The 23,496-nt window shown below is 36.7% G+C and overlaps 1 protein-coding gene across 2 annotated transcripts in view; it reads left to right on the forward strand.

Annotated features, from left to right (window-relative positions):
* Positions 1 to 23,496, forward strand: part of TTC27 (tetratricopeptide repeat domain 27) — a 240,078-nt gene that overhangs the window by 185,361 nt on the left and 31,221 nt on the right. For both annotated transcript variants that reach the window (XM_036752705.1, XM_036752706.1), the window contains exon 16: positions 18,456 to 18,621. In XM_036752705.1, coding sequence (XP_036608600.1) covers positions 18,456 to 18,621 — 166 coding nt within the window. The remainder of the gene's footprint in view (positions 1 to 18,455; positions 18,622 to 23,496) is intronic.

A 23,496-nucleotide genomic window follows, 5' to 3' on the forward strand; every position in this document is an offset into this window, starting at 1 on the left:
AGAGAAGATATAGCAAAATAATGAGACATTTATTTTGTTTATTATACTTTTGGAAAGTAATCAGTCGTAAATACATTTGAAAACCAATAAATAGAAAGAAGAACTAATAGTACTGGTTCAGATTTCAATTTCTGGCAAAAACGAAACTGCTTCTTTATTTACTGGTTACGTTACACAGTTTGATTTAGATTTGTACTTTTGGGAAGAGTGCTGGACCTGGAGACAGAGAACCTGTGTTCAAATCTCGGTCCTGCTGCTTCCTACCTTTGTGAATAAGCCTTTCCCTCGTTTGTTCTTGGTGTCCTCATCTGTAAAATGACCTCTGAGGTCTCTTCCAGCTCCAAATCTATTATCCTATAATCCTTTTTTCTCCTTGAAATAGTTTGTAATAATAATAATAATAATAATAATAATAATAATAATAATAATAATAATAATAATAATAATAATAATGTCTTCTTGTGATTTAGTCAGAAACCTCAGTCAGAACCAATTCAGAAACCTCTAGCAGAAATGAGATTTGGCTTAAGCAAATGGGTTTGGGAGTTAAATAGAGATTCCTCATTTTTGCCAGTGTCATTGTGCATTTTTATTTTGCTTAATTGCTTAACTTTTCCCCTTTATCCCTTTGTCTGTTAAGGAAAAATTATGATGGTCACACTCATTTACAGTGAACTTAGTAGAACTATCCAAATTATTTTGCCTTGGTAGAATTACTATCATTACCATTGGGAGAGGGGGAGAGGTGAGAGTTAGTCATAAGTGTAGGGAACTCTTTCCACTAATGCAAATGGACAACTTTATAGTCTTAAAGAGTCACCTGGTGCACTTTGAGGTCAAGTGACTTTCATGCGGCTAGTATGTGTTGGGGGCAGAGCTTTCTGACTGTTATAACAAATATTGTTTGAAATAGCAGGGCCATTAAGAGATCATTTTTCCTCGAAGATGTTTTGATTGTCATAATGTGTCATAATGAAAATTGCTCCGTGGTGAATCATAAAACCACTGAGTGTTAGGGCAGTAAGAAAACTTAGGAGTCATCTAATCCACCTCCCAGACTCTAGATGAGAAAAATGAGTCTCAGAGAAGTAAGTTAACTCAACCAAATTTAACCAGTTAATGGCAGACATGAGACTAGAATCCAGTATCCCACTACCTAGTCCTTTTTACCACACTTCCTCCATTTTCCTGGTTTTGCAGAGATTTATAGCAATCAATGTTGTTGTTCATACTTTGTTTTCAAAGAGAACCATGACACATCATGGGTGATGTCTTGACTTGTATGTGAATTGGATTTAAGCGAGGCAGAGGTGCATATGCTTAGTTAGCTGCAAGTAGCAGCCTGGATTTAGTGAACTGCATGTATAAGGTAGTTGTAGTAGATAAATGGTAGGAGACGCTTTGGATCTCAACCTTGGAAGTCAGTAAGGAGGACTAGGTTGGGGGGAAGGGGAAAAACCTTTTCCTTGTCTTATTCTTACACTTGTAAAAAGTGCTAGCTAATAGCACGGATTTGCAAGATAAATGAGCAGGGCTAGGTTGTGCACTTTGTTCAGCTGTTAACAAAGTTCTGTATGATAAATCAACTGTTCTGTCTGGAAGTCAAAACTCTGGTTCTCTTAACTCCATGATTTTTTTGTTTTGCTTATGAACTCCAGAGCACTGTTGACAGAACTTAGGGTTTAGAGTTATCCCTTCCACAATCGTGACTTTCCCCACTGTGGTTTCGATATATCACAGGTTGGCATAATAAATTAAATAGGAATTTGGCGCAGAAGCCACAGATGACACACAGAAGCCAATAGACAGAGAGAAAGCTTAGAAACTCAGAAATGCATAAAATATATAGTATTGTATAATATCGACATATTTTATCTTTTAATACCATAATAATTCAGACTTCTTCTCTGGTATGGAGGGAAGGCCAAAGTATTTTATGCAGATTTTCCAGAATGTAAGGGCACTGTGCCCTTAATCCCTGTGATGTGTAAGGGAAAGGACAACTGTAGGTTGAAGTTACCATTATAAATGATCCTGCACTAGAACAGGAGTTCTTAACTCGGGGTCCTTGAATTTATCTTTAAGATATTTGAATGATTCAATATAATTGGTTTCCTTTGTAATCTGTTTTGCTTCATTCATTCAAAAAGCCCTCAACATTCTGGAAAGAGATCCACAGGCTGCCCCAGATTGACCAGAGGGGTCAGTGGCCCAAAAAAAGTTTAAGAAGGGTCAAAAGCTCCCTGGCTGTAGGAGGTTATGTCTAAAACTTATATGTAAAGCCCAGTGCCTTCTACTTGGGCAGCTAGGTGGCCCCAAGTCTGGAAGAGTGATCATTCTGCATTAAGTTCTGGCCTCAAACTAGCTTTGTGACCCTGGGCAAGTCACTTAACCCTGCTTGCCTCAGTTCCTCATCTGTAAAATGTTCTGGAGAAGAAGATGGCAAACCACTCCAGTATCTTTGCAGAAACCCCCAAATGAGTCCGTGAAGAGTTGGACAGGACTGCACACACTGAACAACAGTAAGCTCTGAGTGTAGTAGTCACTTAACGAATGTGTCAAGTTGAATTCATTTGAATTGTGAACTTTCCAATAAATTTATCAGCTAATTAGAATGGAGTGTTTAGTTTTCCTTTTACATAAGAGCAGCAATACTTACTGGACTATAATAATCAGGTCAGGCACATTGCTTTGGGGTGGGGATAGTAGAGTGAGTCCAGAACACACCACTTTTATGTGTTAAATTGCCTTTTGAACTCCTGTATGATTTATCTTTATTTACCATTCACTAAGCACATGGTATTTTGTATTGTTGTTTTCCATACATATACATATATGCATTCATGTGAATGTCTAAGTGTAAATACATGCATCCAGCCTCTTTTAAAAGAACACATATGTCTAGATTATAAATTTCTTCAAGGCAGGGACTTTACATCTAGCCTTTTATCCTAATACCTAGCATAATGTCCTATACTTTAGCTTGTACTCAGAAAATATTTATGCATGTTGATAATGATGATGTCATCAGAAAATTGGAAAAAGTTATTAGATGTAATGGGCTGAGCCTGACTGAGGAAGGTCTCTTAGTAATTTATGTCTGGTACTGGAGTGAAATGAAACATTCCTAGGTCATTCAGCAGTGAGCCAAAGGAGGTTTACTTAGTCATTTCATAGAAAGGATACTGGAAAAGGATGTAGCACTCATTTTAATTAGACATGGCCCCCTTACCTCCATATGAAAACTTAAGTGGTCACACAGGGCCGGTTACTATGACTCATCTACCAAGTCAGAAGGGCCCAAACCCCTCAAGGGATAATGTTTTCTGCCTTTATGTGAGCAGGAGCCAAGTCAATATGGACTGAGACTGTCAGGCCGATGAGTCAACAGCTAGGTGGCTTGCCTTGGTCCCCTAGGCCAATCAAGTCTTGGGGATGGGTCCTTTGTCTTTTATGCAGAGGACTAGCCTAACCTTCATGGTCATAAGCGGGGGAGGAGAAGAGGACTTAGCATATCATGTTTGGTTATTGCAATTGAGGGCTGCTGTTTCACATATACGTTTCCTAGGAATTGTTTCTTTAGAAATAGGTGATACACTTAAAAAAATACCTTTAGTTAAAAGTTCACAAATAATATGTAGATTACAGTGCTTTTAAGAAGAGCTTCTGTCGTCTCAATTAAGTATTAGTCCCTTTAATTATCTGATTGAGGTTAGGGACGTTGTTGCTTTTGGATTCCTTGGACCTTAGTACGGTGCCTGGTACATAGTCTTTACTTAATAAATCCATGATGATTGAGTTGATTGTGAGAGCGTCTTTCATTATGTGTGTGTGTGTATACATACACATACATATATATACACATATATACATATATGTATATAGATACATATAGTGATATATGGATATATAGATATGTGATGGGGATATTTCAAGCTTGAAAAGGTAGAGATAGGGACTGGACCTCTCATTACATTGGCATAAAGAACTCCCTGGTGAGTTAACTCCTTCTATCCACACAGGTCGACACCTTCTCCATTTTGTTTTGTTTTGGTTTTTTTGGCATGGCAATTGGGGTTAAGTGACTTGCCCAAAGTCACACAGCTAGTAAGTGTGTCAGGTGTCTGAGGCGAGATTTTAATTCAGGTCCTCCTGACTCCAGGGCTGGTGCTCTACTCACTGCGCCACCTAGCTGCCCCTGACATCTTCTCTGAAACTTGTAGTTTAAAGGAATTCTGAAATTTGCAGAGTGTGCTTAGTATATATATTCAAATGAAATCCTAAAGGAATCAGAAAATTAATACCAGAATGTCCAACTCCTACTCAAACAAGAATCCTTACTACAAAATACTTGAGAAGTGGTCATCCACTTTTTGCCTCAAGACCTTTAGCAAAGATGAACTCACTACTTCTTGAAGCATCCTGTTCCATTTTTGAAGAGGTCTTATTGTTAGAAAGTTTTTCTTATGTCAAGTCTAATTTTAGTTCTTTGCATCATTCTATTAGTCAACAAACATTTATTAAGTGCTTACCATGTACCAAGCACTATTGGCCTAGTACTTACCATTGGGGCCAAGCAAAATGTCTAATCTCTTATACTTGTCAGTCATTTGGTTATTTTTTATAAGTCGATTTATTTATTTTTAGTTTTCAACATTCACTTCCATAAGTTTTTAATTTTCTCCCTCTCCTTCCCCTCTCCCTCCCCAAGACAGCATGCAATCTGATATAGGCTCTACATAGATATTCCTATTAAACATACTTTCACATTAGTCATGTTATATAGAATAATTAGAACGAATGGGAATAACCATGAGAAAGAAAAACGTAAAACAAAACAAAAAACGAAAATAGTCTGCTTTGATCTACATTTAGACTCCTTTTTTTTTCTTGATGTGGATGGCATTTTCCATCATGAATCTTTTGGAATTGTTTTAGGTCCTTGCATTGCTGAGAAGAGCTAAGTAAAGACTAAGTAAGTCATCACACACTGTGGCTGTTACTGTGTAAAATGTTTTCCTGGTTCTGCTCATTTCATTCAACATCAGTTCATGTAAGTCTTTACAGGTTTTTTTGAAGTCTGCTTGCTCTTCATTTCTTATAGCATAATAGTATTCCATTACATTCATATATCACAGCTTGTTCAGCCATTCCCCAATTGATGGGCATCTCCTCAATTTCCTGTTCTTAGCCACCACAAAAAGAGCTGCTATAAATATTTTTGTACATGTGGGTCCTTTTTCTATTTGTATGATCTCTTTGGGATACAGCCTTAGAAGTGGTATCGTTGGGTCAAAGGGTATGCACATTTTTATAACCCTTTGGGCATAGTTCCAAGTTGCTCTTCAGAATGGTTGGATCAGTTCACAGCTCCACCAATAATGAATTAGTGTTCCAATTTTCCCACATCCTCTCCATCATTTATCATTTCTCTGTTTTATCATGTTAGCCAATCTGATAGGTGTGATAATGGTGCTTCAGAGTAGTTTTGATTTGCATTTCTCTAATCAATAGTGATTTAGAGCATTTTTTCATGTGACTATAGATAACTTTAATTTCTTCCTCCAAGAACTGCGTGTTCATATCCTTTGACCATTTATCAATTGGGGAATGACTTGTATTCTTATAAATTTGGCTCAATTCTCTATGTATTTTAGAAATGAGGCCTTTATCAGAGACACTAGTTATAATTATTCTTTCCCAGTTTTCTGCTTCCCTCCTAATCTTGGTTGCATTGGCTTTATTTGTACAAAACTTTTCAATTTAATATAATCAAAATGATCCATTTTGCATTTCATAATATTCTTTGTCTCTTGTTTTGTCATAAATTCCTCCATTCTCCATCAATCTGACAGATAAACTATTCCTTGCTCCCCTAATTTGCTTATAGTATCAGCCTTTATATCTAAATAGTGTACCCATTTGGACTTTATTTTGGCATATGGTGTCAGACATTGTTCTATACCCAGTTTCTGCCATACTATTTTCTAATTTTCCCAGCACTTTTTTTTTGTCAAATAGCGAGTTCTTATCCCAGAAGCTGAGGTCTTTGTATTTATCAAACAGTAGATTACTATAATCATTGACTACTGTGTCTGGTGTACCTAACCTATTCCATTGATCTACCACTCTATTTCTGAGCCAGTACCAAGTAGTTTTGATGATTGCTGCTTTATAATGCGATTTAAGATCTGGTATGGCTAGACCACCTTCCCTAGCATTTCTTTTCATTAATTCCCTTGATATTCTGGACTTTTTGTTCTTCCAGATGGATTTTGTTATTTTTTTTTGTAGCTCTATGATATAGTTTTTAGGTAGTTTGATTGGTATAGCACTGAATAAATATATTAATTTAGGTGGAATTGTTATTTTTATTATATTAGCTCAGCCTATCCATGAGCAACTGATGTTTTTCCAATTATTTAGATCTGACTTTATTTGTGTGAAAAATGTTTTTGTAATTGTGTTCATATAGTTCGTGGGTTTGTTTTGGCAGATAGACTCCCAAATATTTTATAATGTCTATAGTAACTTTAAATGGAATTTCTCTATCTCTTACTCTTGGGTCATTTGAATATTTTAAGACAGCTAACTGCTGCGAAGTCTTCTCTTCTATTGGAAACTCTCTCTCTATTCCCCTCTACCTCCAGTTCTTTTACCTGACTCTCAGATACATTTGGTTATCAGTCTCTGGACACTCTACTATTTGACAATGTCCATACTAAAATGTGCCCAGAATTAGATGTAATTCCCAAGGTATGGTCATACCAGGGACTTACCACCTTCCCCAGTACTTGACACCATGTGTTTTTTAATGTACATTACATTAGCTTCCTTGGCTGCCATATCACATTATTGGGCTTTTAGCCACCTGAAATCCACAGGTCTTATTTTTTTTTAAACATGCTCTACCATCTATCTCTATGACTCTCCTGTATGCTCACTTTTCTGGATTCAAGTATAAGACTTTATATTTGCCCTTATTGAATTAATAGGAGATTCAGCCTAGTATTGTTTGAGTCCTGAATCTGACATCTACAGTGAGAGGTTTCCTTCTCAGTTTTGTGTCATATGCAAATCTGATAAGCATGCCATCTATGCCTCTATTAAAGTCATTGATAACAATATTAAAATAGCTCAGTAAAGTTAAATATTTCAACGGAGTTGCTTCTGCCCTTCCCCAAAATACTCTCCTGTAGGTAAGTATTTCAAATTTGTGTAATTTGGTGTCCCAGCAATTCTAACACTGTGGAAATAGTATTTCAGAAAAGTTTGTTGCCAAGTTATCAGGCTCCTAGGGTTTTTGACATTTTACAGATCTGTTCAAGGAAGCAGACTTGTATGTGTGTATGGGTATGTGTGTGGGTATGTGTAGTCTAGTATTTCTAGACTTGTTTTCGTAAAGATGATAACTGCAGTATTTGGAAAAAACCTGATGGGACTAAAATACCTGCTGTTCCCTGTGGTTTTGAAATTGTTAGGTCTGTGATAAGAGGAGACAGCTTCTTTCGAGAGGAAAAAGGACAGGCATGCCAAGAGTTCCTTTTATAATTGTGAACAAAATATACTGCTTATAAAACTTGATGAGTTGCTTCTCATGTTCTTAAATCACTTGCCAATTAAAGGCATTCAAATCTAGAGGGAGGCTACATGGAGGAGTATCAGTCATTTAGGACCCACTTCGTATTGAATTTCTTGATTCAGTCTGTGGGCAGTTTGTGTGTTATTTAGGCACATTATATTGTTTGCCATAGGGGGAAAAGTCGGTCAATCAGCTAGTATTTATTAAATGACTACGGTGTGCCCAGCACTGTGAAGAGGGCTGGGGATACAAAGAAAGGCAAAAAAAAAAAAAAAAAAGAATAGATAAAATCCCTGCTCTCAAGGAGCTCACAGAGTAAATAAAGGAGACAGCAAGCAAACAATTATGTACAAACAAGATAGAGAACAAATTGGGGCTAGTCTCGGAGGGAAGACACTAAAATTATGGAGGGCTGGTAAAATTTTCTTGTAGAAGGTGGTATTTTAGCTGAAACTTGGCAGGAGGCAGAGATGAGAAAAGAAAGCATTCCAGGCATGGGGCATAGCCAGTGAAAACACCTCGAGTCAGGAGATAGATTCTCTGGTGCAGGGAACCACAGAGAGGCCAGTGTCACAGGCTGTGTGGAAGGGAGTAAGGTATAAGAAAACTGGAAAGGTAGGAAGGGGCGAGGTTACAAAGGGCCTTAAAAGCCAAATGGAGTGAAAACCAGGTTATGTCAGCCTTGTTCATTTCACATAGTATTGTCACAAAATTGGCACAGCCAGTTAAATGAGGACAAGGACCAAAAATTTTCTCCCACCTTTAACCTGAAGTTATAGAAGCTGTAGAATTCCAGGACTAGAAGACACCCCATTTAAAAGATAGCAAAACTAGAGACCTAGAGTGGGTCAGTGATCTGCCCACAGTTACATATCAGGTTCTTTGCTGACCCTGCTCTTTCCACAATACAGTCAGTTGTCTTAATCTGCCTTGTAGGCTGAGAACCTAAGGAGGTAACTTTTTCATAAAGCAGACTATAGATCTATTCCAAAGGTATTTTCCATGAGGATTTCTATCAGAAATGACCATATAACTTACTTCTCATTCGTTTTTCTTTGGATGGTTAAAATCTAAGTAACAAAAGGAGTCCTTACATATTTACAAGGTTGTATATGCTCCTTCTGTAAGAGCAGGCACTGTGGATTGTATCTTGCCATTCTTTATATCCATAATGCTTAGCATAGTGCTAGTAAATATTAAGTGCTTAATAAATGCTTGTGGACTGGCCAACTATTGTGGATTGGCCAACCTCTGCTCGATTTTTTTTAAATCATGTGTTTTGTTTTCACTGTGATTCCTCATGGAATCTGGAGAGAGCTTGGCATAGTAGATGGAATGTGAACCTGAAGATAGAAAGACCTGTGTTTGTATTTCACCTCAGATACTTAGTAGTTGTGTGGACTCTATGACCAAGTCAGTTCACTTCCCTGTAAGTGAATTCCCTACCCATAAAATGGGGGTTATAATAATTATAATATTGACCTCACAGGATTGTTAGAGAGAACAAATTAAATAATGCATGTAAAAAGTTTTGCAAACCTTAAAGCACTATATAAAGGCCTACTTATCATTAATAATAATAATGAGTCTCTAAAATGCAGAGTTTCAAAATAACTCCTAAAGTTGCCTGAAAGTTTGAAAAGATCTTCATTAAGTTTATATGGGTTTACTCTTCATTGAAAGTCTGTTGGGGATTCCTTCATTGCTGTTTAGGGATCAATAACTCTTTAGATTCCTTCTCAAGCATTCTGATGCATACTTGGTTAGTAGCTGCCCAGACCATGTGTTATTCTGTTTCTTCCCTTCTCTGTCCTGCCCCACCTAAGCCTTAATTCTCTTTTACAGACATCAGTCATGGCTAAGCAGAGTGTTCGAATTAGAGGTGATAATTACCTTTGAAATTGACCCCTATTCTTTGGGTGTTTTTAAATTTGGCAATACAAATATTTTTCTGGCTGTAGGCGGGGGGAAGACAAGAAAAGAAAATCATAGGCTTAGTAGAAATCTACATTGAGGAGCTGGAAAGCATCCTCATATTATAGAATTAAAATTTAGGTTAGAGTTAAGATTTTTACATTACTGTCCCCAAGGGACGGTTTTGGTTTGAAGAGAAATTGATTGAAAGAAAATTGGGTCTTGTTTTATTTTGTTTAGTTCCAGTGAATGTTTGCATTTTACTCCATTCATATCCTAGTTCTAATTTTCTTTAGGACTAATAGACTTTCATATTCTTGATTACAACTATTTAACTTTTTTTTTTTAACCTGTAGCTATATATTTACAAAATCTGGCATAGGAGTGCTCAACCTTCTTGTAGTAGTTCATTTCATTTCTTTTTTGAAATTAAATTAAATTTATTTTCTCTTGTTCCCATCTTACCCCAACTTTGAGGGAAAAAAATAATAAAACAGAATCAAACCCTTGTAGCAAGTGTGCCTCTCAAGAAAAACAAATTCCCACACTAATCATGTCCAAAAATACCTTTCTCCTTCTACACCCTGAGTATGATCTCTCTGTCAGCAGGTGGGTAACATCTTTCTTCATTGCTTCTCTGTAATCATAGTTCATCATCGCTTTCATCAGAGTTCTCAAGTCTTTCAAAGTTGTGATTCACTTTATTTAAACCATTCATTAAGCACTTTACTTTCTCTGTGCTAGGCACCTGGAATACAAAAGACTAAAAAAAGAGTCTACCTTCAAGAAATTTATGTTTCACAGGAGAATATAACACATAAACAGAATGGTCAGTTTATAGGAGGGAGAGAGCTTTAACAAAGGGAGAGACCAGGAAAGATCTGGAGGGATAGCTCCTGAACTGAACCTTAAAGGAAAATAAGCCTTTTTTGGCTGTGACATAAAGTGCATGAAGGAGAATAATGAAATAGGTCAAGAGAGGCAGATTGGAGCCGGATTGTGAAGAGCTTTAAATGCTAAGCTGGAGAGTTTGTGTTTTATTTCAGAGAGTTTATACGGTATCCAGTAAGCATTTTGTACTTAACTGTGTTCACAGCACAGTGCTACACCGTTGGGGATATGAAGGTGAATAAGATACAGATCCATGTCCTCTGTGAGTTGAAAATCTAGCAGTTGAAAGAGTATACTGATGTACAGGTAATAGGAGAGGTAGAAACAATACTGAGAAATATCGGAACAGAGAGAGGTTACTTCTGTAGGAGAACCAGGAAAGGCTTCATGGAGTACACAGCATTTGAGCAGGGCCTTGAAGGATAGATGGAATTTCAATAGATAGTATCAGAGATTACTAGGAAATAGTGTCTGTCTAGGGACCTCCCAGAGATGAGAGATTACTAGGAATTGGAAAACATGGAACAACTCATGGGAGCAGTGAGTCGGTCAGTTTAAAGATTACAGAAAACCTTAAATGCGAAGCTAAGGAGTTTGAACTTTATGTAATTGACAGTGGGGAGCCATTGATGATTTTTGAAGAGGGCAGGGACATGATCAGCATATTCATACTATGGCTGTGATATGTAACAAAGATTCAGGAGACTGGATTCAGGGAAATAAGTTAGAAAGCTCCTGTGATATTCAGGTGAGATATCATTTAGCCCCATAATTTAGTACTATGATGGTAGCAGAGGAAAGGGAAAAGAGGAAATGGATTTAAAAGATGGGTGTGTTGTATGTGTGTTGCAGAGCAGACAAAAGTAACTGTCATACCCTCCTTCTTCTATATGCATTATTGGAATTTGAAATGGCAAAGTGAAGAGAACCACCATACCCTCTGGCTTTATAAGCAGTGAGGCACAAGGCTAGTGTGTGTTTTTGGCCGGGAGGGGTCTCTACTGCAGATCTGGGCTTCACTAACTTGGTCAGCAAGTGATGGAATAGGGATCCACTTTAGGGCTTCTGGGTGATTGTGGTGGAGTGGCTCCTGACTTGTGATCAACGTTTAAGTCAGTAGGCTGAGGAAGTCCCAAGACTGTGAGGAAGTTAAGTAGGTCACAATTTCACATATACTGGGGATGATTTCATCTTATGTTGAAAACATCTGTGCCGTACCTTGGCATATTCCTAATATAGAAAAACAAGATAGACATCAAAACACTGACCTCCCCCCTGCCTCCTCACCCTAGTCTTATTTTACCAGTGACTGAGCACAAGAAGGTAGTATTCTATATTTCTTTAATACATGAAAAGCAATTGTAAGGACTTTTTCCTTTCCCACTCCAGCCTGCCAATGGGCAAGCCAACAGCCAGGCAGACGCTAGTACCTCTGGACACAGAGGTGGATACAGAACCATGGGCCTTTCCCTTCTACCCAGTCCACTTTCAGCTGTTTGGCTGACTCTTTCCCCCCTGCCCCACTCCCAATGCTCACCTCTGTTAGAGGCATCCCTAATCTCAGTTCCTTCAGACCTTGCCACTTCCCCTGCTAAATACTTCCTGACCTTTCCATCTGCCATGAACTTAATCCTCTTTTATGTATTGTCTTTGAGAGGAGAGACTGTCTCACGTCTTTATTTGTATCCCCAGCACCTAACATAGTGCTTGGTCCATAGGAAGTACTTAATAAATGTTTCTCCATTCCATTTTAAGGGCAACCTAAACAGTATCATTTGTAATGGGAAGCACGTACCTGAGGAATCAAGGTCCTTTGGTTCTAGCCTTGGCTTTGCTAGACCCTTGGCTGTGTAACCTCAGACAGGCCTATAAATCCCTATAAACCTCATTTTCTTAATCCTCAGAATAGTTGAAAAATCTACCCCATAGGATCGTGAGGATATGTAAAGCATCGTGCAGGTGTTAAAATGGTATATAATTGTCAGCTGTTATTTTTTCCCTAGGAGAACATTGCAGTGGTAGTACCCTTCTTGATTTCTGTGAAACCATAGTCTGACCTATAAGTGGTGTTTTGTCTAAGGGTTTGACAACAGTCAGGAATTTGTGTTTATAAAAAAGTAGAACTCTATTAACATAGCAATGTTAGCCAATATTATATGGGGCAGGTTTTTAAATAAATAAATTGCCTAGGTAGAGGTTAGTGCCTTTCTTGTTTATCTTAGACTGAGTCACAGCTTCATCTTTCCTTGGTATTTGATTAGAATGCTCATTCTAACTCACAGAGGATTCCCTCTTAAGAGTAATTCTGTACTTAGGACTGATATATAACTGGACATTTCAACTGAGGATCAAAAGTCCTTTCCAATGATTTTTTCTTAAGTATTCTCCTGTACAGCACAGTGTACCTTTTCCAGCTTTTCATAGCCACTGACTATAATAGAACTGAAAGAATATTTCCAGTGATTTCAGGCTTCTTTATAACCATTGAGGCAAATTCCCCCTAGTGTTTGTCTTCTCCTCTGTGCAATCTCAGAAGGAGAACACAAGAACCATATAAGGTATCTCTGCATTGAAAGCACAAAAGCCCCAGTGGCCAACCCCACCTTTTTTCCTCTCAATGATCAGGAGTAAACTGCCTTTAAAGAGAAAAACAGTTTCCTTTCCAACAGACTTTTTGTTAATATCAACTGTGTAGGTGTTCACATTTGAATATAATGATTTCCTAGTAATAGCCATAACTTTTACAAGTTTTTAAAAATTTTTTTTCCTGATAGAACTTCTCATATTGCTCTTACCATAAGCCATTTAAACAAAATATGAACATGGTTTTCTGAACACATTTAAAATAATTTCATCATAACTAGAAGATCTTTAAATCAAATTGAACCAAGTCTGTAGTGAATTCCATTAACTTGCTAAAGCCTGAAATGACCTCACTTTTTTTCACCTGAGAAATAACTTAACCAAATTAAAAACTAGGAGGCCAGTTTGAACTGGAACTCAATTTATTTTATTTTTTCCTTTTAAAAATAGACATATAACAAAAATAGTTATTATTTTATATATGTGTGTATATATACATATGTATGCATATACATGAATATATATACAAGTATATGTATACACATATATACACATATACATATATGTGTGTGTGTGTATGTGTAAATGTATGTAAAAACACAACTCATACCTTCCAGTAATTTCGTTGTTGGTTTTTGTATAGACAGCTAGGTGGTACAGTGGATAGAGCACAGGGCCTAGAGTTGGTCTTGAATTGAAATCTAGCCATACTCACTAGCTGTGTGACCCTAGATAAGTCATTTAACTTTTTTTTGCCTCAGTTTCTTCAGTTGTAAAAAGGGGATAATAATAGCACCTACCTCCCAGGATTGTTGTGAGGATCAAGTGAGATTATAGTTGTAAAGTGCTTATTAGCACAGTGCCTGGCACATAGTAAGCACTTGATAAATACTTGTTTGTTTCCTTCTGTCATAGTACATAAGTATGCTGCTTTGTTTCTGCTTTATATTATTTTTTATGTGTTAGTGAAATTCTTTATGTATTTCGTATTCATCCTTTTGAATGGAGCAGTGACACTCCATTGCAGTTATATATAGTAAGTATTCTGCCAACCCTCAGTCTTTGCACAAAGAGCTTTTTTGCTTTCTATTTTGTTATTTTTACATTTCTTTTAATATCCTATTATAACCTATAATAGGAAATAATGTCTTATATATCCTAATATAGGATATAATGTCCTATTATAAAGAACTGTCTCTAGTACGGTCCTTTACAGGTCTCTGCTGAACCCACTGTCCTGTCAGCTTTTGGATATGCCTAATTATTCGGAAGTTTTCCTTACATCAAGCCTAAATTTGTTTCTCTTCAGTTCCTACTTATTACACTTAAATAGTTCGTAGGAATTTTCCTAAAATTTTGTTTAACAATTTTATTAATGACTTCAATAAAACCCTAGATATAATCATTATCACATTTGCAACCGAAAGAGATTTGAGAGAGAGAGCCAGTGCGCTAGATGGCAGAGTCAGGATTTAAAATGATCTTGACATTACTAGAATACAAGTCACTCCCCAGTGGATAAATGGTCAAAGGATATGAACAGGCAGTTCTCGGAGGAAGAAATTAAAGCTGTCTATAGTCATATGAAAAAATGCTCTAAATCACTATTGATTAGAGAAATGGAAATCAAAACAACTCTGAGGTACCACATCACACCTATCAGATTGGCTAACATGACAAAACAGAGAAATGATAAATGCTAGAGAAGATGTGGGAAAATTGGAACACTAATTCATTGTTGGTGGAGCTGTGAACTTATCCAGCCATTCTGGAGAGCAATTTGAAACTATGCCCAAGGGTTATAAAAATGTGCATACTGTAACTTTGACCCAGCAATACCACTTCTAGGGCTGTATCCCAAAGAGATCATACAAATGGGAAAAAGGACCCACATGTACAAAATATTTATAGCAGCTCTTTTTGTGGTGGCTAAGAACTAGAAATTGAGGGGATGCCCATCAATTGGGGAATGGCTGAACAAGTTATGGTATATGAATGTAATGGAATGCTATTGTGCTACAAGAAATGATGAGCAAGCAGACTTCAGGAAAACCTGGAAAGACTTATGTGAACTGATGCTGAGTGAAGAGAGCAGAACCAGGTGAACATTGTGCACAGTAACAGCCACAGTGTGTGATGACTGATTTTGCTAGACTTAACCCTTCTCAGCAATTCAAGGACTTAAGACTTTTCCAGGGGACTCATGATGGAAAGTGCCATCCACATCCAGAGAAAGAACTATAGAGTCAGAAGGCAGAGTGAAGCAGACTCTTTTCTCTTTTGTTTTGTTTCTTTTCTCTAGTTTCCTCCCATTAGTTCTAATTCTTCTTTACATCATGATGAGTATGTTTAGTGTGAATGCATAAGTAGAGCTGATATTAGATTGCACACTGTCTTGGGGAGAGAGAGTGGGAGAAAATTTAAAACTTATGGAAATAAATGTTGAAAAGTGAAAATAAATAAATTAAATATTAAAAAAATAAAATGATCTTGACAGACTAGAACATGAAACTGAATCCAAAGTGATGAAATTTAATAGGGATTTTTTAAAGTAAAGTTTTGCATTTGGGGTAAAAAAAACTCAGCTCTACCAAGCACAAAGTGGGGGAAACACAACTCTTAACAGTCCTTCTGTAAAAGATCTAAAGGTTTTAATGAACTACATATTCACTGACTTTTTTTTCCTCTCTATACCTGATGTTTATTATTTATATAATGTAATATAGCATAAATGCCACGGAGCATGATTATGTGCAACACATAAATATGAACTATCTCTACACATTTGCATATCTAACTCCAAACTAAAGTACATAAAATTTAAGCCAAAAACCTGATGCCTAAAGAGTGAAGTAAAAACTAGGACTGAACACTGCAATTAAAAAAAAAGTCAAAAATAGTGCCTTGTGTATATACTTAGCTATTTACGAATGAAATTACCACAACACTGGTCTAAACTGTACTCGTTTATATGTAAAGAAACCTACAAGTTTCATACATCACAGAAAAACCTTCCATTATAACACAAGTGATATTACCAGACAAGCATCAGTGAAGTATACTGCCTTTTCTAGAGTTGTTATGGTACAATGCTGTAGATAATGCAGACCATGCAATACACCCAAGAACAACTATAGTCCTACACCCAAGTACAATTAAAATGGTAAAAGCAGCCCTCTGAGAGTGGTTCTTGGTACCACTTAAACTGTGTTGGTTATGGGTTTTTTTTTTTTTCCATGCAAAAAGGTACAATTACATTGAAAACTGAAAAAAGCTTTAAACAACCTTTCTGGAACTGAAAACACATTCAACAGAAGATATACACAAGAAATCAAACTGTTCAAATACCTTTTGCAAAGTAAGATTCATCAGATGTACGAAATTTGATTAAAGCTGCTGTATGTAAAACCATGTAGTGTTTATTTCTTCTTGTAAACAATCAAAAAACCTTACTACAGTATTGTGCCATACAACACTTTTAGCTACACAAGTGTAACGCAGACAAATCTGGGGCAGGCCAGCACACTGTTTTCAGAGACAGAATCAAATCTTTGAGTCAGTTGGATAGATTTACTCCCATGTAACTTGTTACAATGTTTTTACCCTTTGAGTCAGAATGTCTGACTTTCACAGCATTTAGTAGACTGCGAATTATATATGGCACCAAAAATATTCATTTCACTGAAAGGTCTGATCCTTTATATATAGCTTACTTTCTGCTTCAAAAGAATAAATTGTAGAAATTAACAGGGCAAAGTTTAACTATGGTAAAAGTAGATTGCCAGTGTTTTTCTGGTGCACCATTTTTTTTATACAGGCACATATACATTCCCAAAAGGCAGATATGCTGCAAACATGCAGGTTTTACATATTTGGCACATGTGAACTAAATAATCTTGTCTCTAGTATCTGTGCATTTCAATTTATGGTGCAGGCTATAAACATCCAATTTTATTCAGAGGGAGGGCATGTACATTTTATAAGGCTGTATCTATCCAATTCTGCCTGTAACAAACACCCAAACATTCTAAAATATCAATTATAAGACAGACAAGTTTAAAGTAAAACTCTCGAACATCAAAGGAAAATGCCATGCATCTGCTCTTTAATGTTTTCCTACAATATATGTATGTGGCTATGTGGCTGCATTAAGCTACATCGAGAGGATCAGTCTGTGCAGGACTTGGGATGCAATAATTCGTTGTTTTTGCTTAGACCACATTCTGTTGTTGACAGAATTTTAGGAAGGAAATTGATGAGCTGGAGATCATTCCATGTATGGATCATCTGAAACAATTAGGGATTTTTATCATCAAGAAGAGATTTGGAGGGTGAGGCGGAACTGAGGGGGCAGGATAACCATCTTCAAGCATTTGAAGGTTGGTGCTGTAGATGAGGGGTTAGGCTTGTTCTTTTGAGCCCATGAGAGCAGAACTAGATAGATGCAATGAATAGGAATTGAAGACAAGCAAATTTAGGCTTGATGTAAGGAAAACTTCCAAATAATTAGGCATATCCAAAAGCTGGGGTGGGGGGGGGTACCTTAGTACATAGCAGGTTCTTCTTCATTGGAGTTCTCGAGGCAAAGAATGGTTGCGTATTTGTTAGACTTGGTGCCCTTCAAAGCCCCTTCTAACTTTGAGACTCTATGATATAAAATAGCTGTGGATTTTTTTTAAAAAAAATAATTTGACAGTGACTTCTGAATAATGAATTTATTTACCATACAACCTTCCAGTAGTTTTCCAACTTACTCTCTACGGCTGCCATCCCTGATCCCAGGTTACTGTCATAGAATGGTAGATATCTCTGTGTATTTGAGTGTGCCCAGTGAATTTCAAACTCATCTACAAATGATTTTAGAAATACTTGGTGTTTTAGGTCATGTGAGCTTTTGTCAAGATTTGTCAGTAAGTCTAACATAATCCTAACTTACTGAATTCATTTTATAGATGGTTTTGACTCATTGTACTTGAATCTATAAATCTTTGTTATGTAAAGCTAGCTTTTCTTTTTAAATATGTAGGGTGATAGAAAAGCTCTAATGGCTTAAAACTGCTATAAGGTTTTTGGAACATCTTATATGTTGAATTCAACATGTAGCTTTCAAAATTATCTTATGTGACTGAGTCCTTGTGGGATTTTGACTATTCTCTTTTGTGCATTTAAAAAATACTTTAGTCTCCCTCTTTTGCATTTCTTTATCTTTTCTTTTTGGCTACCCTATCACTATCCCCCTTTTTCTTCTATCCGCCAATTGAAAACCACAACCAAAACAAAGTAAAGAAATTGTTCTTGTAACAAATATGCTTAGTCAAGCAAAAAAAAAAAAGAATCTTAGTTTCCTACATGTCTGAAAATGTATATCTTAGTCTGAATCCTGAATTCTTTTACTCATTTTAACTAACATAGCATATATAATATCATATAGCTATATATTTTCTTATGTTTATGTATATTACTTTCTTAATTTCACCTTCCACAGAATCAAAGCTTTTCGAACGCTGCAGGAAGCTCTTAAATGTAATTATGAACATTGGCAGATCTGGGAGAACTATATTCTTACTAGCACTGATGTTGGTGAATTTTCAGAAGCCATTAAAGCTTATCATCGACTGATGGATTTACGAGATAAATACAAAGATGTTCAGGTAAGAGAGAGATTGTCTCATTCAATTCTGCAGTTGAAATTGATCCTTAAATATATAATATAATGTAACATAATAATGGATAATAACATCATAACAATATAATACCTAACATAATGGAATGGAATGTAACATAACTTAATATACTATAACTAAAAAACTATAATATAACAATATAAAATTCTTTCAAATTTGATTGAAATGAAACTTGTTATATTTCACAATAGAAAAGTAAAAAATGTTTCTTCCTTAGGAAATATCCTCCAAATTAGGAAGCTTAGTTCTCTTTTCCCTGGTACTATAATGCCAGATATTTTAAGGCAATAATAAATTGGGAATTTTATCTTTATTTTGTACAAACCCCTGAATCAGTGGCTTGAAAATTGATATACATTCACTCATGGTGCAGAACCTACACAAAATGGTATTCCTTTTGCCATTACATTGGAGATCTCTAACTGCACTATTGCAGGGGAATCTGATTGAACAAAAAGAATGCTGAAATGAAAGTCAGGAGATTGGAGCACTAATCCGAGCTTTCTGGAAGTGTCTCACTATGTGGCCATAGATAAGTCACTTCTTCATCACTCTAACTCTTAGTTTATAAATCTGTAAAATCAGGATAATAATACTTGCATTGCTTACTATGGGACAGCTAGGTGGTGCAGTGGATAGAATACTGGGCTTAGAGTCAGCCTCATCTTCCTGAGTACAAATCTGGCCTCAGACACTTATTAGCTGTGTGATGCTGGGCAAGTCACTTAACCCCGTTTGTCTCAGTATTATCTGTAAAATGAACTGGAGAAGGAAAGGGCAAACTACTTCTATATCTTTGCCAAGAAAGCCTGAAATGTGGTCATGAAGAGTCAGACAGGACTGAAATGACTAAAAACTAGCCTTGTTTACCTTCCAGGTTTGTTGTGAGAAAAACCCTAAGTAAATGTGAAATGTTTTTGTGAGTTACTGTCATAACCGAACTGAGTCATAAAATGATAGAGCTCAGTGACCTGAGAGACAATGATGTTGAATTCCTTCATTTTACACTGAGGAAACTGAAATCCAGTGATGAAGTGATTTGGCTAAGGTCACATAGCTGGTAAGTGACAGAGCCAAGACTAGAGATCACAATTCCTGATTTATATTCCGTTGCTATAAAAATAATTTTTTTTTAATCAGACTCCTAGCCAGTTGAATAGTATCTGGAATACCCTTTGAAATTTTCCTCCCTTTTGTGTGCCAATCTCCATTGGTAGAGGGTATCCCTTGAGAATTTTTTATACCAATGAAATCATAGGTCAGGTCCAAACAAAAGCACCATCTGGGGATGTTGTCTACGGTTTGAGTTGGATGCTTTGTTAGATTATATATACGAATTGAAAAGCTCTGTCTAACATGGATACCTAAATAGGCTAACAGTTAACTAATAATTCAATCACTTGTTTAGAGCAACATTTCTTTTTGTTAATCAACATTGTATTGAAGTATTTTTCACTTATAATTAATGAATTAGTCAGTTGTATGTGTTTATAAAAGAATGAACTAAAAAATATAAAAGGCACATGAATTTTTTAAAAAAACCTCTACGTTGTTATCTGAGATAATCTCTCTTCCTAAATCACTTATGTATATACTTCTGTCATTACTAAAGTTGAGTTTAACTTGGCTTGTTTCACAACCATGATTGTGACCTACTCACAATTTGTCCTTTAAGACTAGTAGCTTTAGCTGTAATTGATGGAATTGCTTTGACTTTTAGAATTTTCAAAGCTTCCTTTAGGATCTATGGTTATTTTGGAATTGTCCAGTCACCATCAAAGACAGCTCTTGAAACTACCCCCTGTAGTCACCTGTTGCTGAGTCATACCCTCTTAAGGAGAATGCATTATGAGATAGAAATATGAAGCTTCAACAGCTCTCTCTCTCTCTCTCTCTCTCTCTCTCTCTCTCTCTCTCTCCTGAAGGCAGTCTCTGTGTTTTACTAAGTCAGCTGAGGGCAGCTTCTCTTGTATTTTAGCCTTCTTTCCTGCCTGGGAAGAACAGAAAAGAGCAATCTTCTGTACCTCTCTGGGTGATCTTTCTCTGTGCTGCCTTGGAAACTCCTTCCTCACATGGGGTCACATGGGGACCAGTTAGTTTAACCAGACCAGACTGATTATGCCAGTTTGTTGGTCTTTACTCATTGACATAAGTTTGGCTTTTCTGTTCCTTCTCCCTCTCAGGTAATTTTCCTTTACGTTAGTCCCTCCTAGATTTTCCTGAGGATTACTAGTGATTAGCCAAACTGGCTTTCTAACCTTCTAGGGAATCCTGTTGCAGGATCACTTGAACTTCTATCATGAGCATAACATTTTGGGAGATAATTTGTTTACAAAGAACATAAAAGCCTGGGTCTGGGGCTCCTGTTCCCAATAGTAAAATAATCTGTGTAATTATGGTGGCTACAAGTCAAGAACAGGTGTGTGTTTTTCTATTTTTTTAATTCTTATTTATTTTTAACATTCATTTAAAAAAATTTGCATTCCAAATTTTCCCTCCTTCCTGCCCGTCCCCTTCCCACTGAGAAGCAATATGATATCAGTTATACGTGTGAAGTCATGCAAAACATATTTCCGTATTAGCTGTGTTGCCACCACCTTCCAAAAACCAAAATAAAAACAAGAAACATTAAAAAAGTGAAAAAGAGTGTACTTCAGTCTGTACTCAGAGGTCATCAGTTCTCTCTCTGGAGGCGGATAGCATTTTGCATCACGGGTCCTTTGGCATTATCTTGGATCATTGTATTAATCAAACTAGCTCGGCGTTGATCATTGTTACAGTATTGCTATTAGTGTCCAATGTTCTTCGGTTCTGCTCACTTCACTTTGTATTAATTCATATAAGACTTTCCAAGTTTTTCTGAAGCCATCCTCCTCATCATTTCTTATAGCACAGTAGTATTCTGTCATCACAATCATATGCCACAACTTGTTCAGCAATTCCCCAGCTGATGGGCATGCCCTCAATTTCCAATTCTTTGTTACCACACAGAGAGATTCTATAAATATTTTTGTGTATACACAGGTCATTTCTCACTTTTTCTGATCTCTTTGGGATACAAACCTAGTCATGATACTGTTGGATTAAAAAGTATACACAGTTTTATAGCCTTTTGACCATGGTTCCAAATTGTTCTTCAGAATGGTTAGATCAGTTCGCAACTCTACCAACAGTGCATTAGTGTACCTGTTTTCTATATCCCCCAGAATTTATCATTTTCCTTTTCTGTCATGGTAGCCAATCTGATAGTTAGGAGGGTGGTATCTTGGAGTTGTTTTAATTTGCATTTCTCTAAGCTATAGTGATTTAGAGCTTTTTTTCATGTGACTGTTGATAGTTTTGATTTCTTCTGAAAACTGCTTGTCCATATCCTTTGACCATTTATCGGTTGGAAAATGGCTTTTATTTTATAGATCTGGCTCAGTTCTCTGTGCATTTGAGAAATGAGGCCTTTGTCTGAGAAACTTGCTGTAAAAGGCAGGAGGGAATGGGGGGAGGGGCATGCAGTGTGTGCAAAAGGAGAGAGAGAAGGCAAAAGAGAAGAAGAGGAGGAGAGGAAGAGAGGAGAGAGAAACGAAGCATTTACTAAGAACTCACTATGTACCAAGCACTGTGCTACATCTTGAACATACAATATAAGCAAACAAGACAGTTCCTACCCTCAGAGCTTACTTCTAATGAGGGAAGAAAATATATGAAGGGGAGCTGGAAAAGGAGGGACCTTTAAGTGATGAAGGCTGCTGGTAAGGAAGTTAGAATAATTTATAATGATCACATCACCTTTTCCATCATGTAAGATAGATGGACTTTTCCATCTCTCTCTGATACATTTTTTTCAGTCATTCATTCCCATCCAGCACCCCCTTCTCCCCTGCACCTCTTGAGCTCATTGGCATTGCCCTGACAGATATGAATTTGTTGAATTTAAGTTTAGCCTATATCTCTCCATAACAGAACATCTTGGATATCTCCTAAGGGCAGCTAGGTAGCAAAATGGAAAGAGAGCTGATCCTGGAGTCAGGAAGACCTAATTTCAAATCTGGCCTTAGACACTTACTAGCTATGTGAGCCTGGGCAAGTCATTTAACATCTGTTTCCCTCAGTTTCCTCATTTGTAAAATGAGGATAATAATGAGACTTACCTCTCAATTGTTGTGAGGATCAAATGACATAATAATTGTAAAGCACTCAACACAGTACCTGACACACCATAAATCTATATAAATGTTAGCTATGAATATTATTATTATTATTATTCAAAGAGTCGTTGAATACCAGCATTAAGCAAGACATAAAAGAGAGTGACATTTTGCCAGAGCTGTTTACTAGTGTCTTGTAGAAATCCTTAAGTGGCATTCAGTGGAAGAAGGATTTCCTATTGACTATATGCTCCTGTTCACAAATGATATTTTTGCTGATTATATCAATCCTATAAAGGTTTCTGAATGAGATCCTCAAATGAGATCAGTGTAATTATCTATAGGGAAAAAACCCAGTGGGTGTATAATGCATATTGTCCAGAGTATAATATGCAGTTAGACAGGCATTGCATTAGTGCATGAGTATTTGACAAGAGGTGGAAAATGAGCCTGGCCTGTTTCCAAAATGTGTTAGGAGGAAATGGGATTGTATGCATTTAGGAAATAATACAGCACATTAAATAATCCCAAGTTGCTCACTGCCGAAAAGCTCAGTCAGTTAAACACCAGTATTCTTGTGATTGTATGTGGCTATCAATCGTGGTACGTCATGGTCTCATAAGTTTCAAAATATCAGGTGACCCATAGAATAATGGAGAGATGCATAGTGGTATGGACCTTTTTTTTTTAAACACATTGCCAT

This window comes from Trichosurus vulpecula, chromosome 3 (assembly GCF_011100635.1).
Source record: "Trichosurus vulpecula isolate mTriVul1 chromosome 3, mTriVul1.pri, whole genome shotgun sequence".
NCBI classification, from domain to species: Eukaryota; Metazoa; Chordata; class Mammalia; order Diprotodontia; family Phalangeridae; genus Trichosurus; species Trichosurus vulpecula.